At 42.4% G+C, this 24357-nt stretch overlaps 4 protein-coding genes across 6 annotated transcripts; 3 read left to right on the top strand and 1 right to left on the bottom strand.

Moving 5' to 3' along the window:
• The first annotated feature begins 1156 nt into the window (after positions 1-1156).
• On the top strand, positions 1157-3327 carry hemgn (hemogen). Of its 2 annotated transcripts, none has more exons than XM_084006225.1 (4): positions 1157-1340; positions 1705-1795; positions 2113-2726; positions 2871-3327. In XM_084006225.1, exons 1-4 carry the CDS (start codon positions 1277-1279, stop codon positions 2978-2980), a joined length of 879 nt encoding a protein of 292 aa, XP_083862351.1. In that variant the 5' UTR covers positions 1157-1276; the 3' UTR covers positions 2981-3327. The 2 variants fall into 2 exon arrangements, with proteins under 2 accessions (XP_083862351.1, XP_083862352.1); XM_084006226.1 differs by having other exon boundaries at positions 1158-1340; positions 1705-1783.
• A 758-nt stretch (positions 3328-4085) lies between these two features.
• On the top strand, positions 4086-7352 carry trmo (tRNA methyltransferase O). 2 transcript variants are annotated; one of them, XM_084006198.1, is made up of 6 exons: positions 4086-4258; positions 4483-4652; positions 4977-5151; positions 5681-5838; positions 5982-6572; positions 6933-7352. In XM_084006198.1, the coding sequence occupies exons 1-6, from the start codon at positions 4170-4172 to the stop codon at positions 7199-7201; spliced, it is 1452 nt and encodes a 483-aa protein (XP_083862324.1). In that variant the 5' UTR covers positions 4086-4169; the 3' UTR covers positions 7202-7352. The 2 variants fall into 2 exon arrangements, with proteins under 2 accessions (XP_083862324.1, XP_083862325.1); XM_084006199.1 differs by having other exon boundaries at positions 4088-4258; positions 6966-7352.
• Positions 7353-7863: 511 nt separating this feature from the next.
• spag5 (sperm associated antigen 5) lies at positions 7864-20691 on the top strand. Its single transcript, XM_084006163.1, has 25 exons — positions 7864-7906; positions 8353-8411; positions 8506-8637; positions 9131-11355; positions 11471-11663; positions 11805-11921; positions 12058-12150; positions 12231-12365; positions 12847-12966; positions 13067-13159; positions 14048-14182; positions 14309-14402; positions 14492-14639; positions 14767-14817; positions 15215-15389; positions 15608-15741; positions 15955-16123; positions 16619-16760; positions 17536-17782; positions 18144-18276; positions 18420-18500; positions 18604-18753; positions 18862-18936; positions 19057-19137; positions 19234-20691. Exons 2-25 carry the CDS (start codon positions 8385-8387, stop codon positions 19303-19305), a joined length of 5022 nt encoding a protein of 1673 aa, XP_083862289.1. The 5' UTR covers positions 7864-7906; positions 8353-8384; the 3' UTR covers positions 19306-20691.
• A 126-nt stretch (positions 20692-20817) lies between these two features.
• foxe1 (forkhead box E1) lies at positions 20818-22722 on the bottom strand. Its single transcript, XM_084006218.1, has one exon. It carries the CDS (start codon positions 22397-22399, stop codon positions 21347-21349), a length of 1053 nt encoding a protein of 350 aa, XP_083862344.1. The 5' UTR covers positions 22400-22722; the 3' UTR covers positions 20818-21346.
• Between the last annotated feature and the right edge of the window lie 1635 nt (positions 22723-24357).

The raw sequence follows: 24357 nt of genomic DNA, 5'->3' as shown, positions 1-24357 counted from the left end.
GTGTTATTATCATTATCATTATTTTGTTTGTATTATTGGATGTGCATGCTTGGAAGGAGTCCATTCGTGTGTGTGTGTTATCAGCTGAAGAGTTGAACAGTTCATCCCGGGGTCTTTTGACCAGCTGGAAGCAACTGAAAATGTTCAAGGCAATTTAGTGTGTGAGACTGTGTGTGTGTGTGTGTGTGTCAGTTTTTGTTTGAATATAACAGTGGGACTGTTTATTCATCTCAGCGTATCAAGGAGGTTATCATACATTGAATCGAACGACCTTCCAACACAACGTTTCTTTAAATTGAAATCCACCGGACAAAACAGATGAGGATAATTTAACATTACAATCCATATGCAGCCATAAATTCACCCATAAAGAAATTACTGCACGAAACAGACGAGTCGTTTTGGAAGCAACTTGAATTTTACCAAGAGACCCTCAACATTTCCTCTACAGCGCTGGAGGCAATTGGCAGTTGAGTGTTATTTACTCTGTGGGACAGCTTCTTTCTGTGAGTGGCTCAAACACACACATCGGGGCTCAATGTGCTGTGAGAAGATTGAGAACACACCCCAACCGAGCAGCTTTCCGTGTGTGAGATAAGATGGGTATGCCCTACTCCGGTTCAAGACAGGATTTCTGTCTCGGTCTCAGGCTATCTGATGACTTTTCAACACAGCGGTCTACCCACAGTGCCATGTTATATATTGCTTTATTAGGAGGGAAAAAGACTTGATTGACTCAAAACAGTTTTTAGTATCATTGATTATTGTTATTTATGCAGAAAGCGACACGTAGCTGTTTGGAACATTGGTTCATTTACACAATTTACAATTTAAATTTTGACAATTCTTGAATAATTGTCCATATAAATTCAGTAATAGTAAACTTTTTGCCATTTGCTAAGCAACAGCAACATTTCAGTTTCACTATCAGCTGCAGGCTTGCACATAAACATGCATGCAAAACAGAAGAATCCTTTTTATTTTTCCAGTCTGTTTACTAGTATAATTAAGACATAATTTCAATCTAATAAGCCATATCACACACTGCCCCCCCCCCCCCCCCCCCCTGCTTCAGTATTTTTTTTCAATGCTCTGCCAACTCCTCCAGCTTTACAAATATGATAAGACCAACGCTGCAAGAACTCTTCTAGCACTATGGTAATGTTTAACCAGATAATTCATTTAGGGGTGGGAATAGAAACACAGCCAGAAGTTACTCTGTCTTCTGTGCTCGCCCGCCCTCGATGAGCTCAATTCATTCATAGCAGGACTCAGAATGGAGGAGACGTTGCAACAAGAGAAACAAGAGTTGGAATATAAAAATCCGAATGAGGAGCAAGGTATTATTAAGATTTACTTTTCTTTGATTTTAAAATGTATTGTCAGCACCAGTAAGTGGAGTAAGCCAGTTATTCATGAGCTTATTGTGGAGTCTCTCTTTGTAAACTCAGACAGAAATGAGTTAATAAACAGATGAGCTGTTGTTACAAATGAGAGACATTTTTAGTCTTTCTGTGTTTTAAACCCTAACGTGTAAATGTTTTAGTCAGAGACTTGCCGGTGTGCAGCTGGAAGAAAAAAAATGTCTATAACCCACAACTCAACATGCCATTCACCCTACTTTGCTGGTCAGACGTTGAAAAAGAAAATACTGCTCCGTATATGTTCTTGCTTTCATACTGCCCTCGTCTCTCCATTTCATAGGTGGGATCCGTCGCCGATTGCGGGACAGAGATCTTCTCAAGAAGAGAAAAGCTGAAGCAGAAGAGAAGGAGACTAACCAGTGGGTTTTGGGGTAAATTAATAGAAAGGCACAGCTAATGTTGTTGCAGTGACCTACATTTACAGCTAAATTAATTTGGAGTAGTCATGATAGTTTGAGCAGTTCACAATGCGCGGTTAAATTATTATCAGCTCTCCAGCTGCTTATCACTCCTCTGCTTTATATTGAATATGGAGCAAGAGGAAACCAAAGGTTGCTCTTGTGCTTGTATTGACGCCTCGGATCCAGGTCAAGGACTTTGTACTATTAGCTTTGCAAGTGTATCACAAAGAGCTGCATAAATGGCCACTGTTGTTGAGGTTGATTACAATTGTTGTCCTCTCTCCCAGGGTGGAGAGTCAGAGGAAGAGACCCAGGGCTGATGCCGGCACAAAGAGGAGAGGAAGGCCCAAGAAGACTGAGCGTACGGCGGAGACCTCTGTCGTACAGGAGGAGGCCACGGCGCCTCAGGAAGCTCCTGTTGTAGTGGCGGTGCCTGAACCTGCTGAGGTCATCCCAGATCAACCGTCAGGCTCCCCGCCCCCCTTACTTGCTGTGGAACCTTCATCTGTCCCTGCTGCCCCTGCACCCCAGCCAATGTTCGGATCCAACCAGAGCCCTGTATTTGGTCCTCCTCTGACTTCTCCAACTCAAGTTAACCTGACTCCGGCCCTTTTTCCACCCTCAGCTGTCGTTCCATCCCCTGCCAAATTTCTAGATACGGCTCCAATCCCGGTTTCAGATTCGTCTCCAGCTCCAGATGCCGTTCCATTCCCAGTCCCTGTCCCGACCCTAGCCCTCGTTCCAGCTGCAGCTGCTGCTCCCCCAACAGCTCCACCCCAGGTGGAGACTCTCTTCACGGAGTCACAAGGCAGGGAGGCCCTTGATCAGATCCTGATTGAGGAGTTGGGCCCAGATAAGGAGGCAGACACCTCTCTATGTCAAGACAAAGTACCTGATGAAGGTAACGATAGTAACGATAGTTCCACTTCAAGGAGAGTGTGTGATGTGGAGTGATGTGCCATTTAAAAAAAAGATTGCCTGGTTGAAGGATTGTCTTTTGTCATAATAGCCTATTAATATTAATTGCATCTTCTTTTTCTTTTAGATTCGATTGCAACACCATCGATCAACGTACCCGAACAAAACGAAATATTCTCACTTCCAACCTTGTCCTCGACATCTCCACAAAAATATTTCCCCGGAAGTACATTCTAATTTTCTAAAACACATACTACCATGACTCAGACTGCCTCCTTTTCCGTCTCAGTTTGCATCTGAGTATTATTTTGGTTAGTGTATTGAACATATGCATTGCTTATTTGACTAAATGTATAAATTCAAACCAAACCTATACTTATTTATTCTGGTTGGTGCATCACTGCACAGCTCATGAATTCTATTTTGTATTTTGCATTTAGTAAACAGCAAATTCTGTCTGCATGCTTTTATTTAAGAGAAAATTGTATAAATCACTGGCAATGATGTATTTGTAATTATAGATTTATTTGAAAGAATTTTGTAAAACTTGTTTCCCACCTAATAAAATTCACTGCTCGCAATAATTTGACTGTGGTCATTATTATCTTCATTATAGTGTGACGATCAATGCTAAAATAAAGGAGATTTCCTATAAACAAATGTAGTTGTATTTATCTACTTACTGTCTGAAATAGCTTACAAATGAAAAAATATCAATTTTTATCATCTGCCTGTTTGTGAAACTCGTATTTGGATTCTTCAGTACTGTAAAAGTAACAATACCGCAATGTAGAAGTACTCCATTCCAACTAAACGCCCTGTATTCAAAATGAGTACTATCAGAAGCATGTATTTAAACAATCAAAATAAATGTTTCCGTCTGAAATGTTAAAATAAAGTACAAATTTGTAAAAAATAAATGCAAATAATCAAAAGTACTCGAGTAAATGTGTGAAATTACTGCCCATTGCACTCTTTTGTTTCGTCTAATCGTTATGTATTCATAAATAAAGTTTATTAAAAAAAAAAGTAAGCGTGACGTAATGGACCTAACTCTCGGCTGCCCTCTGCTGGTAGAAAACATGCAGTGGGCTGGAAAAAACTAGTGTGAATGTATCTTTACTTTGCGACATTCACACGTAATTTATGCGTATTGGTTACAAATATTGTTTTGCAGCTACATCTACGTCACAGTGAACAACATAAGAAATGCACAGGGGAGAAAAAAGAGAGAGAAAGCTCCGCTGCTCGGATGACTTGTCGGTTATGTTGTCACCGGAAACACTCCTGGTTGACCAACAGGAAGTGAAACACGTGCTTCCGCGTAGAGAACCGCCCACGTTTTTCGTGTTGTTTAGCCAGCTAGCTAAACGCTAACTTGTCCAGAACCGTCTGTTATGCATCTGCCCTCCTTTATAGCCGTAAGATGAGTCCTCTGTGCGGCCTCTGCGGCGAACACGTCGATCATCTGAACCGGCAGATTTCCGTGATGAGAAAAGAAATCAAGAACTTGAGGTAAGTGAAGGGATGTATTTACCTTTTAACAGCTGTAAGTAACTTTATGTATGTTTATCTTTAGGCATGCTGTTAATAAGTGTGTTGTCTGTGATTGCTGCTTTGAATATATTACTTAATATAACAATATATCCTAATATAACATGTTTCCCTTGTGTTTCTTTGCTCACGTGACATTCACGATCAACAATTAATTAGCATCTCTTTTGACATTATATTGACAGACAGATGCTGGACAGTGCAGTTAGAGGTCATCGCAAACATATGATCTCCATCCAGTCTGCTGTGTCTAAGGTTGGACTCTGTGAACCTGATAAAGACCAGACACCACCAATACCAAGACCACCACCACCTGGTTCACCAGCAGCATCACCACAGGCTGCATTAGAGCGAGGTAATCACAATTCATGCTACTGTAAAAAAAAGTTGCCCACAATCGTAATGTAAGTAAAGATCATCAGCGTGTCCTTCTGTAATAACATGCAGCTTTTAAGCGTTTAAGGATCATTCTAATTAATGTGTACTGTTCCCTCTTAAATTAAACATAAAACATGTGGTTGATATTTACAATGTTACATCACATAAGATGAGAGAGACTTTCTAAATACAATTAGAAAATGTGTGTAAAATAAAGTAAAGGGGCAGATTACTGGTGAAAAAAAAAAAAAAGGTTTATCTGCTATCGTGTTACCAATGTGTACTACTGTGTGCCCTCCAGGAAGCGTCCAGACGGTCCCGATTGGATACATCAGCTCCTGTTTCTCTGTGAAGAACGGGACGCCCAGGCAGCCCACCATCTGTGGCCCCTCCAGGGCCGAACTGCGCATCCAGCAGACTGTCTTCAACAACCCTGAGCACGCTCTGGTTGGCCTGGAGCAATACTCCCATGTCTGGTAGGTCTCATACAGTTGCTGTGCTCTGTGTTTGTACTCTTTGTGCAGTCCATGCAGTTGGTTTTTGCTGTTACCCAAAATAATGGCAAAACTTTTTTTTTGTTTTCCAAGTGATGGTTTATCTTCCACTGACAATGACGTGCGATTATCACCTTATTAAAGCGCTGCGGGTTCAATTTGCTGAATGTGCCTGCAAAGTTTATTTCAGCCTTCAGGAGTTACAGATGCAGCTGATGTTGAGAGTTGACACAAAAGCTTTTCTATTTTACAACGGCACCGAAATTGTTAAAATGTGTTTTCTGATTGAGCCATTTGCTCCTAATGCTTCCATTTCCTTGCTTGAATGAGGAAAGAGAACATATGAAACCATGTCAGGCTGGTATTTAGGTGCTTTATTGGGTGCTTTTCAGAAAGTACTTTTTCTTCTGGTTTGGTTGTCTGTCACTTGTGGACTGAGGATTTGACTTCAGCAAAACAGCCACTTTTATTTCATGTCATCTGTGTGTTTCACCCCATTCGGTCTCTTCAGGATCATCTTTCTCTTTCACAAAAATGGGCATTTGAGCTATAAAGCCAAAGTGAAGCCTCCTAGACTCAACGGTCAGAGAGTCGGTGTGTACTCCACACGCAGTCCCCACCGACCAAACGCCCTGGGCCTAACTCTAGCTCGACTGGATAAGATTGTAGGTGAGTGTCATTAACTAAACGTGTTGTCATTTGCTAATAGCAATTAACGCAATTAATTTTAAGATTTTTTTAGAGTTCAACTGTCAAATTTAAGCTCGGCCACAGAAACTAATTAATTTCCACCTTTTTTTTTTATTTTTTAGGAGATACAGTACATCTGTCAAACATTGACATGATTGCTGGCACCCCAGTCCTGGACATCAAACCCTACATCCCAGAGTACGACAACCCACATTCCAGGACGAGCCCAGAGCCTCATCACTCAAACATGGACCAGCAACAGGCTTCCACTGTGTCACAAAATGAGACGACAGATATATCAAACCTCCATGAAGATTCTGATGACCAGTCAAACCGTAAAAGTGAAAGAACGGATGACGACGACGACTTGGGAAGTCTCAAATCTGAAGCTGATATTATAGTCACGGATTCATCTCAGTCAGTCACGGCTCAGTTCTCCCTCCAAAAACACCTACAGGATGTGCTTGAGGAGGTCGAGGCCTATGTGACCCAAAGGGACCCTTGCCAGCTGAGTTGTGCGAGCAAGGACGGAGGTCCAGACTCTCCCAAAACCAAACCACCTGAGTCGACGGTGGAGCGCCCTTGCTATGGAGAGGAGACCTACAGTACTATTGCTGGCTGGATCCAAAAGCCTCCTGTGAGCAGTCTGGAGGTGCGCTTCACTCCTCAAGCTGAGAAGGAACTGGCAAACTTCCTTCCCACACACCTGCCAGGTAAGCAGAACTGCCAGGATGCTTAACAGGAGCCTGTTGTCAACCAGAGAAAAGGTGCTGCCGTTTTTGTCCACAAGAGGGTGCTGTGAACGATATGAATATGAACACAGTCATTCAGAATCAGCTTTAATGGCCAAGTATGTGCACACATTAAAGGAATTTTGACTCCTTAAGTTGCTCTCAATATACTTACAGACAGAAAGATAGAAACGACATGCAGCTAAAATCATCCACAATAACAGAACTAGTGTGTACATACAAGTAGGTGAATAAATAGGTGTGAATGACGGGGTTATGCATTGTGGTCTATATACAGCACAGCTTGTCGGATTAATATGTGACAATGATGATTTGAATCAGAACAGAGTGTCTCCGCTATTCAATGTCACACAGGAGGCTCTGAAAGTGACGGACCCAGGTTCAAGTTTCTTCGCAGTCCAGAGGAGGCTGCCGCCGCCATCAGAGGGGTGCTGTCAGCAGACCCACGGTCAGTCTACAGGAGGACACGCTGCAGAGACAGACTCTTCTTCTTCACCCTGGACACGGCTGACATCACCTGCTGGTTCGGACAAGGCTTTGCTGAGGTTCTGCAGGTCCGACCTGTTGAGCAACATATCGCTTCAGTGTGAACGCTTTTAGCGAACGGTTCTGAAGCAGAAAGACTCAGTTTTCATATTTGTTGAGAGGCAAAAATGCAGCCTGTCGAAGGTGCCTTACCCGGACGTTTCCAGACAATTTTTCTACTAAGAAACGTGCATTTAAGTGCTAAAGTAGATTAAATAAAATATTATTATTAAACGGAAATACTTTTTGATTCTGTTTGTCCTTTTGTGTTTTCTATTTCTGACAGGAGCAGGAATACAGGGTGTAAAAGTTGTAATTTCCAGTGTCATGTGATTCCCTAATTTAAAGGAAGTACCTAGTATTTGGTGGAAAAACATAAGTTACTGAGAGGGAAGTGTTTTGAATGAGAAACTAGACTTCAGAAATAATGAAAACAAATAACGTGATAAGTGGAGCAAAAGGCTGTTACATAAGAAGTCTGTTGATGTCTGTTTGGTTTTAGTTATTTAAAAAAAGTTAAGCATTAAATTATAAAGATCACATTTTTCCGTAGATACCTAAAAGGGAACACATTGGAAAGCTTTAGATTTTATATGAAAACGCCCTTGAACAGTGACATTAACGTCCTGTGGGGGGCAGGCGTGAGTCGTCGTACTCGTTCCTGCCCCAGTGAGCACGTCACAGCCGAAGAAGAGGAAATGGACCAATAGCAGAGCTGACAGTTATGTTTAAATCAAACGCGGTTGATGGCTGGCTGCTCGACGCAAAAGGTTTGTTTATCATATTGTCGTCGCTTTTGTAACGTTGGCTGGGAAAGCGTTAGAAGGTAACGTGTCTTTACTTCATTTTACAGTCAACAGTTTGGTTAGTTGTAAATGTTACGTCACTACCGTGTACAAACTAACTTACGTTAGCGAACGGCTTCTGTGACGCTTCCCTGTACCGGGAGTTGGCTCACGTTATTTTTAGCCACACATTATGTGGTAATTAAATGTTTAATCATACATTTAAGTTCGGGTTGGTTGATTATTAGCGTGTATGAATGTGCTAATAAGCGTAATGTTACTTCGTCGCTGCTTGTAACGTCAGGACGTTAGCTTGCTAGCTAGCTGGTTAACGTCATTTCTCTGTAGAAACCGGCTTGACTTGTCCACCAATAAGTTGGACGGAGATTTTAAAGCACGTTTATTAAAACATTATTTGTCTTCGTCTGCAGTTGTAAAAGACGTTTCCCAGCACTCGAGAGTGATGTCTGGTTTCGGCGGTGAAGACTTGGTAAGACTTTTGTGCTCACTTTTGTTCAGTATATGATGTTAAATTACCCACCAAAGAAGTGAATGACACTTTGTTCGACGTGTGTCGGTGTTAGCCTTCGAGCAGGTGCGGAGAGCGTACCCCTCTGAGAAGTGTGCAGAATGAAATGCTGCATCTGTCGACTCCGTCATCGAGGATCAAAACAAAGGCGCTGCGCAATGCTGCTGATGTTGTGAAACCGACAAAGGTAGGGTTATACTGATCTATCGTTTCTACCGGCTCTGGATGCAATGTTTTTGAAACATAGGTTTTATATTTTGAGTTGTCACCTGCTGCCTGAATTTAGTGTTTTCCTTTACATAAATAAAGACATGTCCTCCATAATTGTGTGCATAAAGATTCACCAGAATGCAAGACAATTTACTGATTTACTGAATACCCTGTGGAAGGACTCTCAGACCCCCTATGTAATTTCAATTTTAAACTGATATCTTGATAAGTGACTTTCTGATTGGCTGCCGTTTGTGATCATAATGATATAACACAGAATAATGATGATAAAAATAATATTCATGGGAGCCTACATTCTAATTAATGGGGTGCTTTAAGCTGCCAGGATAATAGATAGCTGGGCGCCGCCCCCCAAAAGGTTGAGAAACATTATACTTATATCTGCAAATGTTCCTATTGTCTTCAATGTCTTTGACTGTTTATTATATTCCATTCACTTTAATCAACAGGGTGATGCTCCTGTCTGTGACCCTGAGCCCCACTTGCAATCTCCTCCATCCACCAAAGTGATTAAAATCAATGCTTCCACTATTGATACAGTGTCTGAGACAGCTTATGGACTTGGAGATGTAACATTTAAATCCTTCATCTGTCCCGATGTGGAGGTTTATGTAACAGACTCCTCAGTGTCTGCTGAAGAGAGCATTGTTTTGCCCAAGGATCAGGCTATGAAATATACACATGAAACGGAAGATACAGTCATCTCTGACAGTGTAATAGATCAGTCATGCAGTGATCACAATGAGCACCCCTATTGCAACAATGAGCACCCCTATTGCAATCCTGAGATGAAAGATGCTTCCTTGGCTGACATTCAGGCAGCAAGTCTCTGTGAAATTTCAAACACTACACCGGCCTCTGGAGACCTGGATGATAAGCGATGCACACAAGATTTCCAAGCTTTTCAGAACGACAGCTGTGGAATGAAAGATGTCACTTGGAAATCCTTTGTCTGTGATGGCGGTGAAGTTGAAGTTTCTGATGTCACCAGACGACAAGATGAGACCATCCCTCTGCCCAAGGCACAGGTGGTTGAACCTTTACAAGACAACAGTGTCAATTTAAAAAATGTCTCTGACTGTGGTCAACTAGCTCAAGTGGAACATGCAGATCATCCCTACTTTAGCAGTGAAAATGATGTTTGTGTCATCACCGAAACCACAAATGGGAATGCAAAGACCGCTGATGAACTGAGTGATGTAACCTTCAAATCATTTGACTGCAGTGGAGGTGCGATTGATATTTCAGATGGCACCAAACTTACAGACGCGACTGTTCCACTACCAGGTGATCAAGCTGCCACCTGCAATGAGACATACAATTATGGTATTGATCCAAGCATGTTGGCTGGCGATCAAGATGAGCAAGATGGTGATCATTTAGATCACCCATACTATAATATTGAAAATGTTCCTTTGGGGGAACCGTTACCATTCAGCCTTGATGTTGTGGAGGAGGTTAAACAGACAAGCATGGTGGTACCTGAGAGTGCCAGACGAGAGGGAACTTCCTTCAGCACTTTCATCAGTACCAGAATTGACATTGAAATACCAGATGTTATCCAGTCGCTTCTTCCTGACAAACAGGCGCTGCTCTGCCAGCACCTTGATGATAATGGTGAACCCACTTCTGGTACAGAGGAACACATTCAAGATGACTATGAACAACCGAACAGCCATGTGGAAAATGACGTTCTGGTTGAGACTGACCCACCAGCTATCGGTACATCCTCACTGACTAACGCATCTTCAGAGACATTGGATGAAAAATCGGTTAACTGTCAACTGCAAAAAACATCAAAAAAGGACTCAATTAATCCTGAGGACCATGCATCTTCAATGTTGCATATAACTGAGTCTTCTGACTGCAGCCACCTTGTGGCTTTGGCAGAGACTTCTACGCCTGTCAAACATGTCTCTGAAGTGCAAATCAGCAGTGGACCCAATGAATCCAGTGAGGCAAAAGACAGCGCTATTGGTTCCTCTGGAAATGGACCTGTTCTTAATGACTCTACAGAAAAACCTCAGGTGGACAACCTCCCTGATGTTTTGAGAGCGCTGTCAGAGTTTCCCTCAGTAGCATCGGCTTTTCGGTTGCAGAGCCTCAGTCCCGTTATCCGTCGGGCCTCTCTTGCTGCATTAAAGATGTTAAGGGATCCTGTTTTGGATGATTCTGCTCTTGAGACTGAAAAGAGCGTGTTGGCTCCTTTTAATCTCGACCCAGCTGGGTTATGGTCACACCATTTGGACAGCCCCATGCCACGTCCTCTGTTGAACTCTACCGCACTGTGTTGCAAGCCCCAGCCAGCCCCAGTCACTGAGCCAGCTGGCCATTTGGCTAAAAAGCCATGTGCAGTGCCTCAGTCTGAAGTGGACAAGCCGGTTCTGGATACACCTCTCCTTCCAGATGCCCCCCTCCAGCAGCAGCTTCGGCAGATGGCAGAGTTCCTTTTCTTGGCCTCAGGGAAGATGATTCCTGCTGCCGTCTCTGCTCCCGTTCTGCCTCCTGTCGCTGTCACGGTCCCATTGGCAAAAGCAGAATCCCACAGTATCTGTGTGGGCACCACTCCTGTGAAGTGGTTGGACCACAGCGTCAATACATCTGGCCAATTTGAGAGAAAGAGGACTTTCTCTGTGGTTGATTCCTGCACTCTAACTGACCCTCTCCTCTGGAAGTAAGTGTTACCTCTGGACTAGTTGGGTTCCCAATGTTTTCTGAATATGACATGATTATTTCAGATTTCAGTTTTTACCTCTACCTCTCACCGTTTCCTTCTGTTATGCCCTCAGCGTACCACCAGGTAGCCTAGAGTGTCTCCCCAGACAAGAGCTGGAGCAGAGGTTAAGGTCCAGCATGATCATGGTGGAGGCTCTTGTACAGCAATTGGCTGCATCCAAGACCAATGGATGTCCTTCTGCAGGCCCTGCTCCTTCAGACCTCAGGGAGAAACTAGTGCAGACAGATCACACTGAACTCAGTCAGGTAAAGATGCATTCATCTTTTAAGGGACTTTCAGATGTACTTACTGGGGATGTAAGTCAATTCTTCTGTTATGGCGACGTTTACTTTTGTTCATCCACACTTTTTTTTTTTCAACCAATTTTTTGTTTGTATTTTACATAGACTTCAATGTACAGAGACCTATATTTGGAGGCTCTGAACAGGATTGCTGAGTTGGAGTCGGATGGAAGTTCTCTACAGAACCTCATCCAGTGTATGCAGGACATGAAGGTCACCATGGTGAGACAAACGATGATGCAACACATGTTCTATGTTACAAAATTGTTTCAACATTATACTTTAAAAAAATACTAATTATTATTGTATGTGAAAAGACTGCATTGACGCACTTGATTTGTGTGTTTATTTTTTTCAGACTTCTTTGAGTTGTGACACGGATGCTGCTCTTTCCAACATGAAGCAAATGGGAGATGGTGTGAGAGGGGACCATCAAAGCCTTGTTTCACATGTATGTAAACGTGCCTTATATGCTCCTGTGTAATTATCCCGTGGGATAGACTTGATGTGTGTTTTCTTTGTGTTGTTTAGTACGGTCAGATGAAGAGTCTAATTGAGAAAACGAAGGAGATGCAGACAACAATGAAGCAGAAAGTCAAAGATGCTCTTCACCAAAGAGATGACATCAGGGTACAGATGGAGGAGGCCGTCGGAGCCAAGGAGGCAGTAAGCACAGCGACAAATCTCTTAATTGTTAATGTGACTAAAGTAGTTCAATGTGTGTTTTGTCTCTAGCTCCATGAGTATTCCAGGTTATTCCAGATTATATCCTGAGAAAAGTACATTAGACAGATAATCTCTAAAAAATGACATTTGCAAGATTCCATTGTGCCTAGGCAGAGCTGATCAAATATCAATCAAGATTACTTCATTCTCACCTGAAACGTTTCCAGAACCTATTTTAGTGTACTGTTGAGTTGCAGCAATGAGACCGGTTGTGACCCAGCCCACCATGTTGAAAAGAGTTGATCCAAAACAAAGTACCGACCAGAGCAAGCGTTCTCATTTTACAGATTTTCTTTCACCGATCTCCAGTCTCATGTACTGCTGTCAGGATATAGTGACAGTTTGAGCAAATATGACCAAGTTATTTTTATTATAGTGACTGACTGTAGCTTTAAGTGTGTGTCTGGTTATTTGTTTCCAGGCCTTCAATGTGATGGAACAGCTGAGGACACACTGTGCCACAGAAATCTCAGAGCTGGAGAGGATTGTGGGGCCTCAGCAAAAACTGTTGGCTGCCCTAAACCAGACTTATCCAGAACAGGTACAGAGAACAGGAAAAAACAAACGGCTGTTTTAATCAATTCAGCAGAGCATTGATCAGAAAGTGTTTGATTTCTCTTTTTTTTTCTCAACTAATGCAGCTTGCATTAAACCAGACATGCACTGAAATACTAAATTCTGCTTCCGATGTTTTGTCCACAACCATGGAGGAACAATCTACATTGATGAAAGAGGTATGGATATCTCTGTCTGTCTGTCTGTCTGTCTGTCTCTGTCTATCTATATCTGTATCTATCTATCTGTCTCTCTCTCTCTATCTATATCTGTATCTATCTATCTGTCTCTCTCTCTATCTATATCTGTATCTATCTATCTATCTGTCTCTCTATCTATCTATCTGTCTCTCTCTCTATCTATTTATATCTCTATCAATCTATAGCTATCTCTTTCTATCTCTATCTATCTATATCTCTATCTATCTCTTTCTGTTTTTGAAAATTGACGTCATTTTCAATACATCAGGATCTCCGTCGGGGCTTTCGACAACTGGCTTCGCCGGGTGGCTGCTCACATTAAGCATGCAAACTCGCACAATTCACCGGTGACGCCGGCTGAGCGACTAGCGGTCACCATTCGTTTCTCGCGTCAGGGATCAGTCATTTTTAAAACGTTTTTTAATTTGTGTATGCTATTCACAGCACTTTCTGTGTACAATGCCCGACACTGCCCCCACGATTTCCGTTGGTACTACAACGTTTGGTCCGTATCGGTACGCATCCGCAAGCTTGCAGGATACGGACAGAAATATGGACAAAATGTACGCAGAGAACGGACAGAAGGCTCCGTCCGTATCTGTATGCGCGTCTAGCTTAGAGCATAAATGAGCCTTAATACAATCGCACACAGCATGTGAGCTTTGCTTCAAAAGATGAGATAAGCAGAAAGGACAGAATTGTGTTGAAAATGTACCAACAACAGCATGAGTGGTGTTTTGTTTGATATCTGTGATATTTGCTCACAATTTAATAACTAAATAGTACTTGATGTATTTTTGCTCCCTTATGTGGTGTTATATGCATTAAGGCTTGTAATACTGAAGCTTTTGTGTGATCTTTTCACAGCTATGCACAGTCAGAGCCCTTGTGCAGAAAACAGCTCCCACGCTCCTGGAGCTGAATGAGAAGGCAGCTGCTGCCTTGAGAGAGAGGGACGAACATCTCTCTGCAAGACATCAAGCTGTTGAAGAGAGAGAGCAGGTCTGATGTCTATAATTTAATGGGGACATTTCCTGCCTTGCATCTCTTTTCTACTTTTCTGTGCACTCTGACCTATAATTTCTGCTTATTGTGACGATTTTTTACAATCTAAATTAACTTCAACAGATGGAAGAAGAATTGAACCAAGCTAACATGAATCTCCAAACTGCCACAAAACAGATTAGTGATTTAAATCTGCAGGGGACTATTCTAACTTCAGGTAAAAAAAAAAAAAACTGTCTTTGCTGTTGCCTATAAAATCGTCTTCATCAGCCCATAAAACGTTTCTTTCTTTTCATTGAATTTCAGAAATGGGTGTGCTGCGTCAAAAGCTAACGGAAAGAGAGGAAGAGAGGGGTCTCCTGGAGAGGAAGGTGACGGAACTGTCTGCTACAGTTTCCTCCACTTTGGCCTCCTACACCTTCCTGGAGCAGGCCCTTGCTGCTGAGAGTACAAAGTATGATCCCCCAACATCGCATGTGCTTAGGAATATTAAAGGAAAATATTCATATCAAGGGAAATCTTAAAGAAGAGAAAAAACCTCTCAAATTCAGCACAGGGGTTAATTATTATTATTTTTTCAGGTTGCAGCAGTCATGGAAGGACATCCAGCAGGCCAAGGAAAGAGCAAATGAGTAAGTGATGACAATGTTTTTGTAGATTTTAATTTATTTTTTCAAATGAAGTTTGAGGAGTAGGAATAAGTGAATAATTATCAATTATTCTAATTACATTTTTTTCCGGTAGTACTAACATAATTCGATGTGTACTCCTAAAAGTACAGGGTATCCTACCATAGTTTTAATTTTGCTTGTAGGGTTGGTAGGGAACTTTCAGCCAAGTTGTCCACAAACCTGTGCGTGCGTGCGTGCGTGCGTGCGTGCGTGCGTGCGTGCGTGTGTGTGTGTGTGTGTGTGTGTGGACAAGTATAGTATTTTATAGTGAAATTTAACAGCAAAATGAACTCCCTGCCACACATTTCTATACTGCAGGTAATACTCTCGTACTGTTTCTGTCTGTGCTTGTGTTCAGGTTGGAGTCGTCACTGGCTAAGTCGGAGCAGCGCAAGTTTGAGTTCAGGCAGGCTCTGGCTCAAAGTGAGGAGCAGCTCAGTCAGCTGCAGGTCCTCTCAAAATCCCAGGATACGCAGATCCAGCAGCTCAACGAAGTTTGCACACAACTCAGTGGTGTGCGGGAGCTGAACGAGGTAAGCTCTTTAGCTTCCTTACACTTGCAGTACTTGAAATGCAATTTTGATCCTCCTTCTGCTTTTGTTGTCTGAGAAGAGTAAAGCACAACACTCTTGTGCCATGTTTGGTATTATTAGGAGTTTCTTTGCCTTCAAAACTGAAGCTTTTTGTTCAAGTAAGTGTTTGTCATCATCATGCGATGTGACTTTTGTCTTATGTCGTCTGCGTGAATCAGTTCTTACAGGTTGAGAATGACTTTGCGAGGGAGCAGATGACTGAAAGTGAGCGTTTGCTGAGCGCCAACCTGCAGGGGCTCCGGGAGAGGAACATCCAGTGTGAGGACCTTAAAGGAGAACTTGGTCAATATCAGTAAGTTAACCACATCAAAAAAATGATCTTATGTGGCGTTGGACAAAATAATTGAGATTAGGGAAGATTTAGTGATCATGTTGTATTCGATAAAGAGCATGCACCTTTATTCCATCTTCAACAAATCAAGTGCTACTAATCCTACTACAACTTAAAGTTGTCTATTTATCGTTATACTGAAGGATAACTTGTCTCTGTGCATGTGTGATGCAGGCTTGAGAACAGGAGTTTGCAGGAGGAGCTGGAAACCACGAGGTCTAGAGCCAGTGCAACTCAACTTGAGCTGGAACAGAAACTGACACAGGCATTCACTGAAATCACTTTGTTGCATCACACACTGCGAGGACTGACCAATGAACTACACGCAGCTCTCAATGACCAGGTAACACAAACCAGGCATGCACCCATATCTGTGCAGGTTGAATTCTTGTTTTGAAGATTTTCTTACCAAGTTGCTGGAATGAGATTTTAATTTTGTTTTACAAAGTTAGGCTTGATGTTGCCTTGCACATCAAAGAATGATCTCAGTCCCTTCCACGCAGTGAGGCATACAGCTTATTAGTCAAACACTGGTATCAGATCAGTAACCGATGCCTGAGCCGATCCCAGCTGATATAAGTTCGTTGCACCTAAAGTGGATCAGCAGCTGGATTTGTGTCCATACTCGATACTTGGATAGAGAAAGCGAGGCTAACTGTATTTCTAGTAGACTGCACCACCAATTGTTTTGAGTTTCAGTTATGAGAGAGACTCTTCTGTTCTCTGTAAGGTGTTAACCTTCATGGTTCACACAAGTTTAAAGAAAATACTTAAATGAAATATGTGGACTGCAGCACTGGAGAAAAACATATATTCATACCAGTTTATCTGCTTTCAGAAACCAGAGATGGACAAAGGGTCTCAACCGATTCACACTGTGGAGCGTCGTCACCCGTCTAGCTCCTTTGTCGACAGTGTCATGGTTGCGTTGACTACTGACAAGGAGGACGACGTGAAAACGGAGATGCCTCCTGGATCAGGTACTGTAGCTGATGATGGGTCTTCAAGTGATACTTTTTCCACGTTTTTGTGCATGACATAGAAAGGCTGGCTCTCAGACAAACATGAAACTGATCAGATCTTATTTTCACATGAAAGCAGCCAACTTAGCAGTGATGCTTGCTGTCGGTCTGATTGGGTCAAGGTGCATCATCGGGCCTCACTTCATGATCCTGCTCCTAACCTGGGTCAACTCGGGTCGCAGACTTGTACTGCTTTGGTTAACATTGGCTTCTTTTGGACACGAGCCGATATCAAAATGTTTTTAATATGGTGTAAACGCATTGTATGATTTAGCAGTTTAACACAAATGTCTCATCAGTGACAGCTGTTTGATTTGAGCGGCTCAACCATGGTTTGAATGCGTGTTCAGCAGACCCATGAATTATCAAATCTTCAAAGTAGATTACAAAAACCATCCTCTTTTTAAAAACTAGTAGGTCACAATGAAGTGTTCTCATGTAAATTGCCCCTTCCTTCAATACTTTATTATACTTGTTCCGTCTATATTGTTTGCTGTTGCAATTCTCCTATTTCCCCCATGGAAAATAATCATGGCCACGGCTATAATTTCACATGTATTTTCATTTTTAATCAGCTATTGATTTGTTTGCTGATATATCGTCTTAGTTACAGTGACAATAACGGTCCTGAAGTGAATAAGATGAGTTAATTGTGCAGCTACATCTAATCACACACCTCAAACTCTCCAATAACTTGATTGGAAGTCTAAGTTGCAGTTTCCTGTCTCTTCAGTCCCCTCAGACACGCCCGAGCCACAGAGGGAAGCTTTGTTTAGTGAGACAAGTGCCTTCACCCGCATCGCAGCCGTCACCCCTAAAAAGAATTTGAGCGCAGAGTTTGAGTCCGAGGAGGAGGAGGAGCAGAACAGCGTGGCAGAGGTGTTCGCCGACCTGGGCAGCACCGTCACCGAGCTCCTCAGCACCGTGACGCTGCTGCAACAGCGTAAAGGTGCTCAGTTGGAGGAGCTGCAAAACACCATGTAAGTGCTGGAAAATGTGTATGTGGTGATGAAATTAAGATGGCCTTTTTCATATAGGAATCTATTCATGGGTTATGACAAATTTAGGCCTGCAACTGAGAATGGTGCAGTTCGTTTTTGTATTATTTCACTGTTCAGTTGAATAAAATGATAAATTATGCCCAATGCAAGTTTTCAGATAATAAATATTTCTCGATTTATTTCCTATGAAGTTTGCTTCCTAGACGAATGGATTAATGGAGTTGCCACATTTTCTTTCATCTTTCACAAAACATTTTTTTTTTTACCAAAGTTAAGTGTAGACTTAGGTGATGCATGCATGTTGTCCTCTATTCAAACATCATCTTCTGCATTGTTCCAGCTCTGGCCTGCAGGTGGAGCAGCAGGCTGCAAACAACAGACACGAGGCAGAAGTGTTTGAGCTGAAGCATCAACTCGGCCAACTGAACAAACTGTTTGAGAAGGGAAACCAGGCGCTGCAGCAGAAAGCTCAGGTAAGGACTATTAAACATGACTTCATCTATGATGGTTTGCAAAATTCAAAATGGATACAAAAGAGTGGCAACCGATGGGGAATTATCTTCTTGACCTGAAGAAGTACTGATCACTTTCTTATCAAATGTTTCTCTTGACACAGGATGAAAAAATGGTGGCACAGTTGATGGTTGAAATAAAAGAAACCCAGGAATTTCTAAATAAATACAAAACTGACAACAATGTAAGGCACAGAATCCACACCTATATTTTAAAAAACACACTCAGAATACAGTTGGCTGAATGTAAATCCTGTTCTTTCTTTTTAATTTCTTAATATTTCAAAGGAACTGCGGAAGGAGGTGGTTGAGCTTCGCCGTTCTCTCCAGCAGTCAAAAGCGGAGTCTCAATTCCTGCGGGAGGAGTTGAGGAAAGCTGGTAGCCAATCTTCAAACCCGACACATTTCATGGAAGAGAAGATCCAGTTATTGAGAGAGGTACGATCCTGATACTTAAAACTGACGTGTATTGAATAGATAAATATATAATAATATATCACTTTTAAATATATAATTGAGTGAACACGCCACCACTTTTATCTGTAGGTGGAGAGACTGAAGTTGAGTCTTCAGGAGATGGAGCAGAACAGAGTTAAGCTCCTCGAGAGAGCAAAAAGACATGTAAGTAATCAAATATCTCATGATGATGATCCTATTATCTTCATTAGATCTGTTATTACATATAATGATAAAAAATGCATATGTAATCCAGTGTTGTTTATTATGTTGTGCCTCCCACAGCAAATGATCCACCAAGCCAACCAGCAGAAAAGCGAGAACGAGCTTCAAATGTTAAACAAACTGATCAATAAAGTCAGAGAGGTAAGCTTTTCATATTGCTTTCCTGCCTTCTTCTAGTGTAAATACTGTGTTCTTGTTTGAGGATTTCACGTAATGATTTTCATTTCCTCCACACAGACTCTGTTGTCTTTGCCGGATGTTGTGAAGAAAAGTGAACAACTCCATCAGCTCGTTGAATACATCGGCTGACACGTTTGTTATTGTCAGCTTTGTTCGTTGTATTTATGTCTGTTATGCTTGTTTTAGCTTGTCTTCGCTCTAAGTGTTCATATTTTTAGTCCAATACAAAATAAAGTAATTGTCTTTGCTCCTTATATTTGTGATGTTTTTTTAATGTATTTATTTCAAGAGCAATCGCAATGGTTTCAAAAGATTTGCCTACTTAATGTCAGCAAACATGTCATATTTATAACCACGTGCATAAACACGGTGAGTTTTATGTAGAATTTGCTGAAAACGGTTGCGTTGCCCGAAGCTGGACAACAAATCTGACACATTCTTCCAATGTCGGATGTCAAATCTCTGTGTTCTACACCTGCTTTTTGTTGTAGTTGCATGCAAGTGCATAGCAAAGTAGTTGGTGAGTCTAATATCAATTATCAATATCTGTCAGTTGATGACCAATAGGTACAATGCACGACGTCGTTCAGAAGATGTTTGCCGTCCATCTGCAGTATTTTTCTTCAGAAATTACTTATTTTTCTCCCCCTAAATTTCAACAATCATCAGTAATTGGAGCAATCATAGTGGTTTCATTTTTTTTTATTTTTTTTTTATTGCTTGTCAGGATGCCACTGTAGGCTATACCTGAGTTCTTTAATAAAGAAGATATTCCTTGTCAAATTGTATAGTGTTCATAAATGTACCGTGTGAAAATCAACCCAATTCTATTATAGGCTATTTAATTATAGCCATTAGACCATGCGTATCAACCCTGTCACTTTTATCCTGAGTGCAGGTCTTAACAATAATTAAATCATTGTCCTTCCGAAACTATAATTTCACACTCGCTGATTACTGCTATCCTCATTCAATCCACATAAGTTTTAGGATTTCAGTGGCACTCAAGGGAAAAAACCAGAACCCTTTCAACGACGGTTACAACGCTGAAAAGGAAAAAGGATCTGTCAACAAAGCTTCTTTTCTGATAGGAAAATCAAGTGTCTTCACTAAAATGAAGCGTTTCCTCACGAGTCTCGTCTTGTCAGATATGCAGACTTTGTGTAAGGGAGGTTTCTCATGTCGAGATAAGCAGCTCTCGCTGAACTATCGAGTTACAAGCCAGTTAATTTTCCTGATTAGTGGGTCTGTGTGGTCGCCTAACTGACTGTCCAAGTGCTGTGTTGATGTGTGGACATGATAATTGTGGCCGGTCACGGTGGCTGATAATACTGTGGCTCCAGACAACACTCCAAACCAGCTGAGCTGAAACGCTGACCGAAACAATGCAAGCCGAAAGGAAAAGATGTTTGAGGGGTTTTTTTGTTCCAGCTCTGTAGGCAAATCTAGATCTGTTTATGCTTGAGATTTTATACTATTACAAATGTAACTGATATAAATTAAATATGTGAGAAACCAAATGTTATCCCTTAGACATTATAAAAAATAAAAATGCTGGTGTTATTTTGGTGCAAATGCTTAAATTGTAATTGCAATAAAATGTCGTTTTTAAAAAAATATATAATTCTTGAAGAACCAAAGTGCTATATAATTCTGTTTATTTCCAAAAAGACAACCTTATATGCATTACATTACATGCAAATGTACTAAAGCTGATGTTCTTCATACAAGCCGCTTATTGCAAAGCCTATGACCGTGAAGCACAATAATTTATACCACTATTTCAAAGTCTGTCATTTAAACTCGCTGCTAATGTAAAATATTAAATGTGCGCATTCAATTCTTGACACATAAAAAGAAGCTTGCAACCACACGGGACATTAGATGAACTCGACACTCACATGCACTGAAGAGGCCTTGACATTTAAATACAATTCTATAGCCCGTATCTCAAAGTAAATTACCACCAATGTGGAAAGAAAAAGGGTTCTAGGGTCAATGTGGTAAATCACATTTGTGCCGGGAGAGTTTTTAATCAGTCTGTTCAGTTGTGACCTTAACAAATGTCACAAAAAAAAAAAAAAAACCCATCAGGTTTGTGGCTCACTGGGTCCGTTATAAGTTTCTGACGTTCTGTGAGTGAGATGCTTGGATCTAGAGTCTCAGTAGCTCAGATAGCAGACACAAACCTGTCCATATTCCCCGGGTACGTCGGGTGTCTCAGGTAACCCCCCGTGTTGGCGATGGGACCCGCAGCACTGTTATACTGGGAGAAAGAGCCCAACTGCACCGGGGAGACCCTACCGTAATGGTCCATGGACTCCACGGACCCGTGGACTGAGGAATGGAGGCGTCCCGTCGCTGCGTACCCCTGGCCGTGGCCCTGTCCGTACGAGCCCTGGTGGCAGTTTGGCCCGGAGTAGGCGAACCCGGGATGCGTGGAGGAGCGTGATGACATGGCTCCTCCGCAGGGTTGGCTCTGGAACGCCGGAGCTCCCAGGCTGCAGGGACTGGATCCGTTCGGGAGCCCCTCGGGACTGAAGCTCCGGCCAGGCTGCTGCATCACCTCTGGCCCTTGAGTCTGGTGTCCTATGAGGTTGTTGATGCTGAACATACGGGTCTGACCGGGTCCGAACCCGGGAGGCGATGAAGAGGGGTAGTAGGCAGAGGTCAGCTGCTGCCCGTAGGCCGGACTGACCGTCATGTTGTTGTAGACCGAGTTGGTGTACGCGGCGGATCTGGCAATCTGGATGGGAGAGAAGACGGGTGTCTCGTGTACATATGAGGTGTAAGTGCTCAGGTCACAGCGCTTGAACCTCTTCCTGCGCCTCAGGAAGCTGCCGCTCTCAAACATGTCCTCGGCGTTGGGGTCCAAGGCCCAGTAGTTGCCCTTCCCGGGCCGCCCTGGCTCTCGGGGGATCTTGATGAAGCAATCGTTGAGAGTCAAGTTATGACGGATGGAGTTCTGCCATTTTTTGGAATTGTCTCTGTAGAAGGGGAAACGCTCCGTGATGAACTTGTAGATGCCCCCCAAAGTCAGCTTGCGGTCGGGCGAGTTGGCGATGGCCATGGATATGAGCGCGATGTAGCTGTAAGGGGGCTTCCCTCGCTGGAGAGGTCTCTTCCTCCTCCGACCTCTGGGCTGCTCCTCGGTCTGCATTGGAGGGTTGGAGGCAGACGAGCTGTCTGCTGGAGAGACTTTCTCCACTTTGACCACCGGCATTGTCCCGAAGACTTCAGAAATGTCCCTTTAGAAGGCCGATTATAGAGTGAACCGCTGCACAGTATTAGTACTTCCACAGTTTGGATGAAGTTCCCTCTCTGTTTAAATCCCGGCCCGTGGAATCCTGCTATAGAGAGATCACATTTGTGTGCAACAACTCACTGCCTTTAAGTCCAAATCCAGCACCAATTCAGTCGAAGCGAGTCGCTTCTTTTCCCAAGAGATCCTGTTTCATTAAGTGCTGTGCTTATGCAGCTTATTCCTGCCGTTTGTTGTCGGGTGAGGTTGAGGAGTTACGGTGCGAGACCGCCATGCACGGTGTTTTAAGGTGTGTGTGAGAATGAGTCACTCGGCGTTCAAGTGTATTACCTCTACGGAGCACCTGAGGGGCCACACCTCCCTAGCATCACATGCTCTCAACATACCTTCGGCTCTATAAGGGTCTATTGTTCACTTTCGGCAAAGTCTGCATACTTTCTGCTGGAAATTTCTATTTCAACGTTTTTTGATGTTTGTATTTAAATGCAGATGTTATACATTCCTGATGTCCGATAATGGCAAAAATATCTACTGTCCAAATCAGAATCTACTTTTCTAATTTAAAAAAAATTGTTAAAAAATAAAAGCAGAATGTTCAGTCTTCAGGCCCTGTGATAGACTGGCGTCCTGTCCAGGGTGTACCCTGCCTTCGCCCAATGACAGCTGGGATCGGCTCCAGCCCCCCCGTGACCCTAAATACAGGATAAGCGGTAGAAAATGGATGGATGGATGGATGTTCAGTCTTCACTTTTAATGTTTTATATATTTACTTGCAAGTCATATTTACTCTATGCGGGGCCTTTAAAAGAAGAAGATTCGTAGACCAGAACTGTCCAAACATTGTTTCCTCTTGATATTCAAATGTCTCTTTCAAGTCGACCTCAGTTTACTTTAAAAAGTCCAAAATGGTCCATGTTGTTTTGACGTTTAGCACTAAAAGACCTCTTTAGCGGTAACTTAACCTACTATTGTTTTTCTACCTCGCTTCCTTGTTTGTTTTGTGCCAGTAGTTGGACGAGCCAGCTGTGTTAAGAGATGTAAATGTTTTCAGACAAAGGCTGTCCTGTGATTTCTGCATGCAAAATATAGGCCGTCATCATAATCCCTGGACGCACCTGAGAGACAGGTATAACTAACTCCAAACATGGACATTGCTCATTGAAATGGATTTTGATCATGAGTGTATTCAATGGCATTTGTGGTAATATGTGCTGTATCTTTTAAAGTCAGTGTTTTTGTGTGTGTGTTTTTTACACTGCTGCACACACATGCTATTTAAAATTGCTACAGCCTTTCTTGGATGGTCTAATCTGTGCAAGATCTTCCTTTTAAGCAGACTTTAAACACTTGCATTTCACCAGCAGCAGCAGCAGCGGCGGCGGCGGTGGTGGTGGAGGCGATGCTGACAGCTCTGGTGGTATGAAATCCGGGGACTCCACAGGGCTAGGGTTCACCACCTTAATCTTTTAAACAAACAGAGGGGGAAACACGGCAGCACACTCCCACCGCTCATCACCAGGCTGGGTTTAGCACTGTGGGCATGTGTCAGAGCGGGAGCGTGGGTTTTCTCTGACAAAACAGCCTGATGAAAGCTTTAGTCCTGTGGCTCACCTGGGCTGGAACCTGCAACGTCCTGTCATGTGATGGTTCACACAAGAGAACACGCCAGTTTAAATTCATTTTGAAATCGCACTTGCCGACAACAAAACATAGAGCATCTTCCTTAAAATGGAGAAAAGCTGACATTTGATATAACAAGTATGTAATTTTTTTTTTTTTTAATATTTACACTCTGATCTGTGTATTTAAGAATATATTAAATATTAATTCTCATATCTAAAATCTTTATAACCTGGAAAGTTTTTTTTATCTTTATTTGACTATTGTTATATGTTATGATAAGATTATTATCAGATAAT

The sequence above is a fragment of the Eutrigla gurnardus genome, assembly GCF_963514095.1.
Source record: "Eutrigla gurnardus genome assembly, chromosome: 3".
Taxonomy (NCBI): Eukaryota; Metazoa; Chordata; class Actinopteri; order Perciformes; family Triglidae; genus Eutrigla; species Eutrigla gurnardus.
This window is presented reverse-complemented; position numbering and strand designations above follow the sequence as displayed.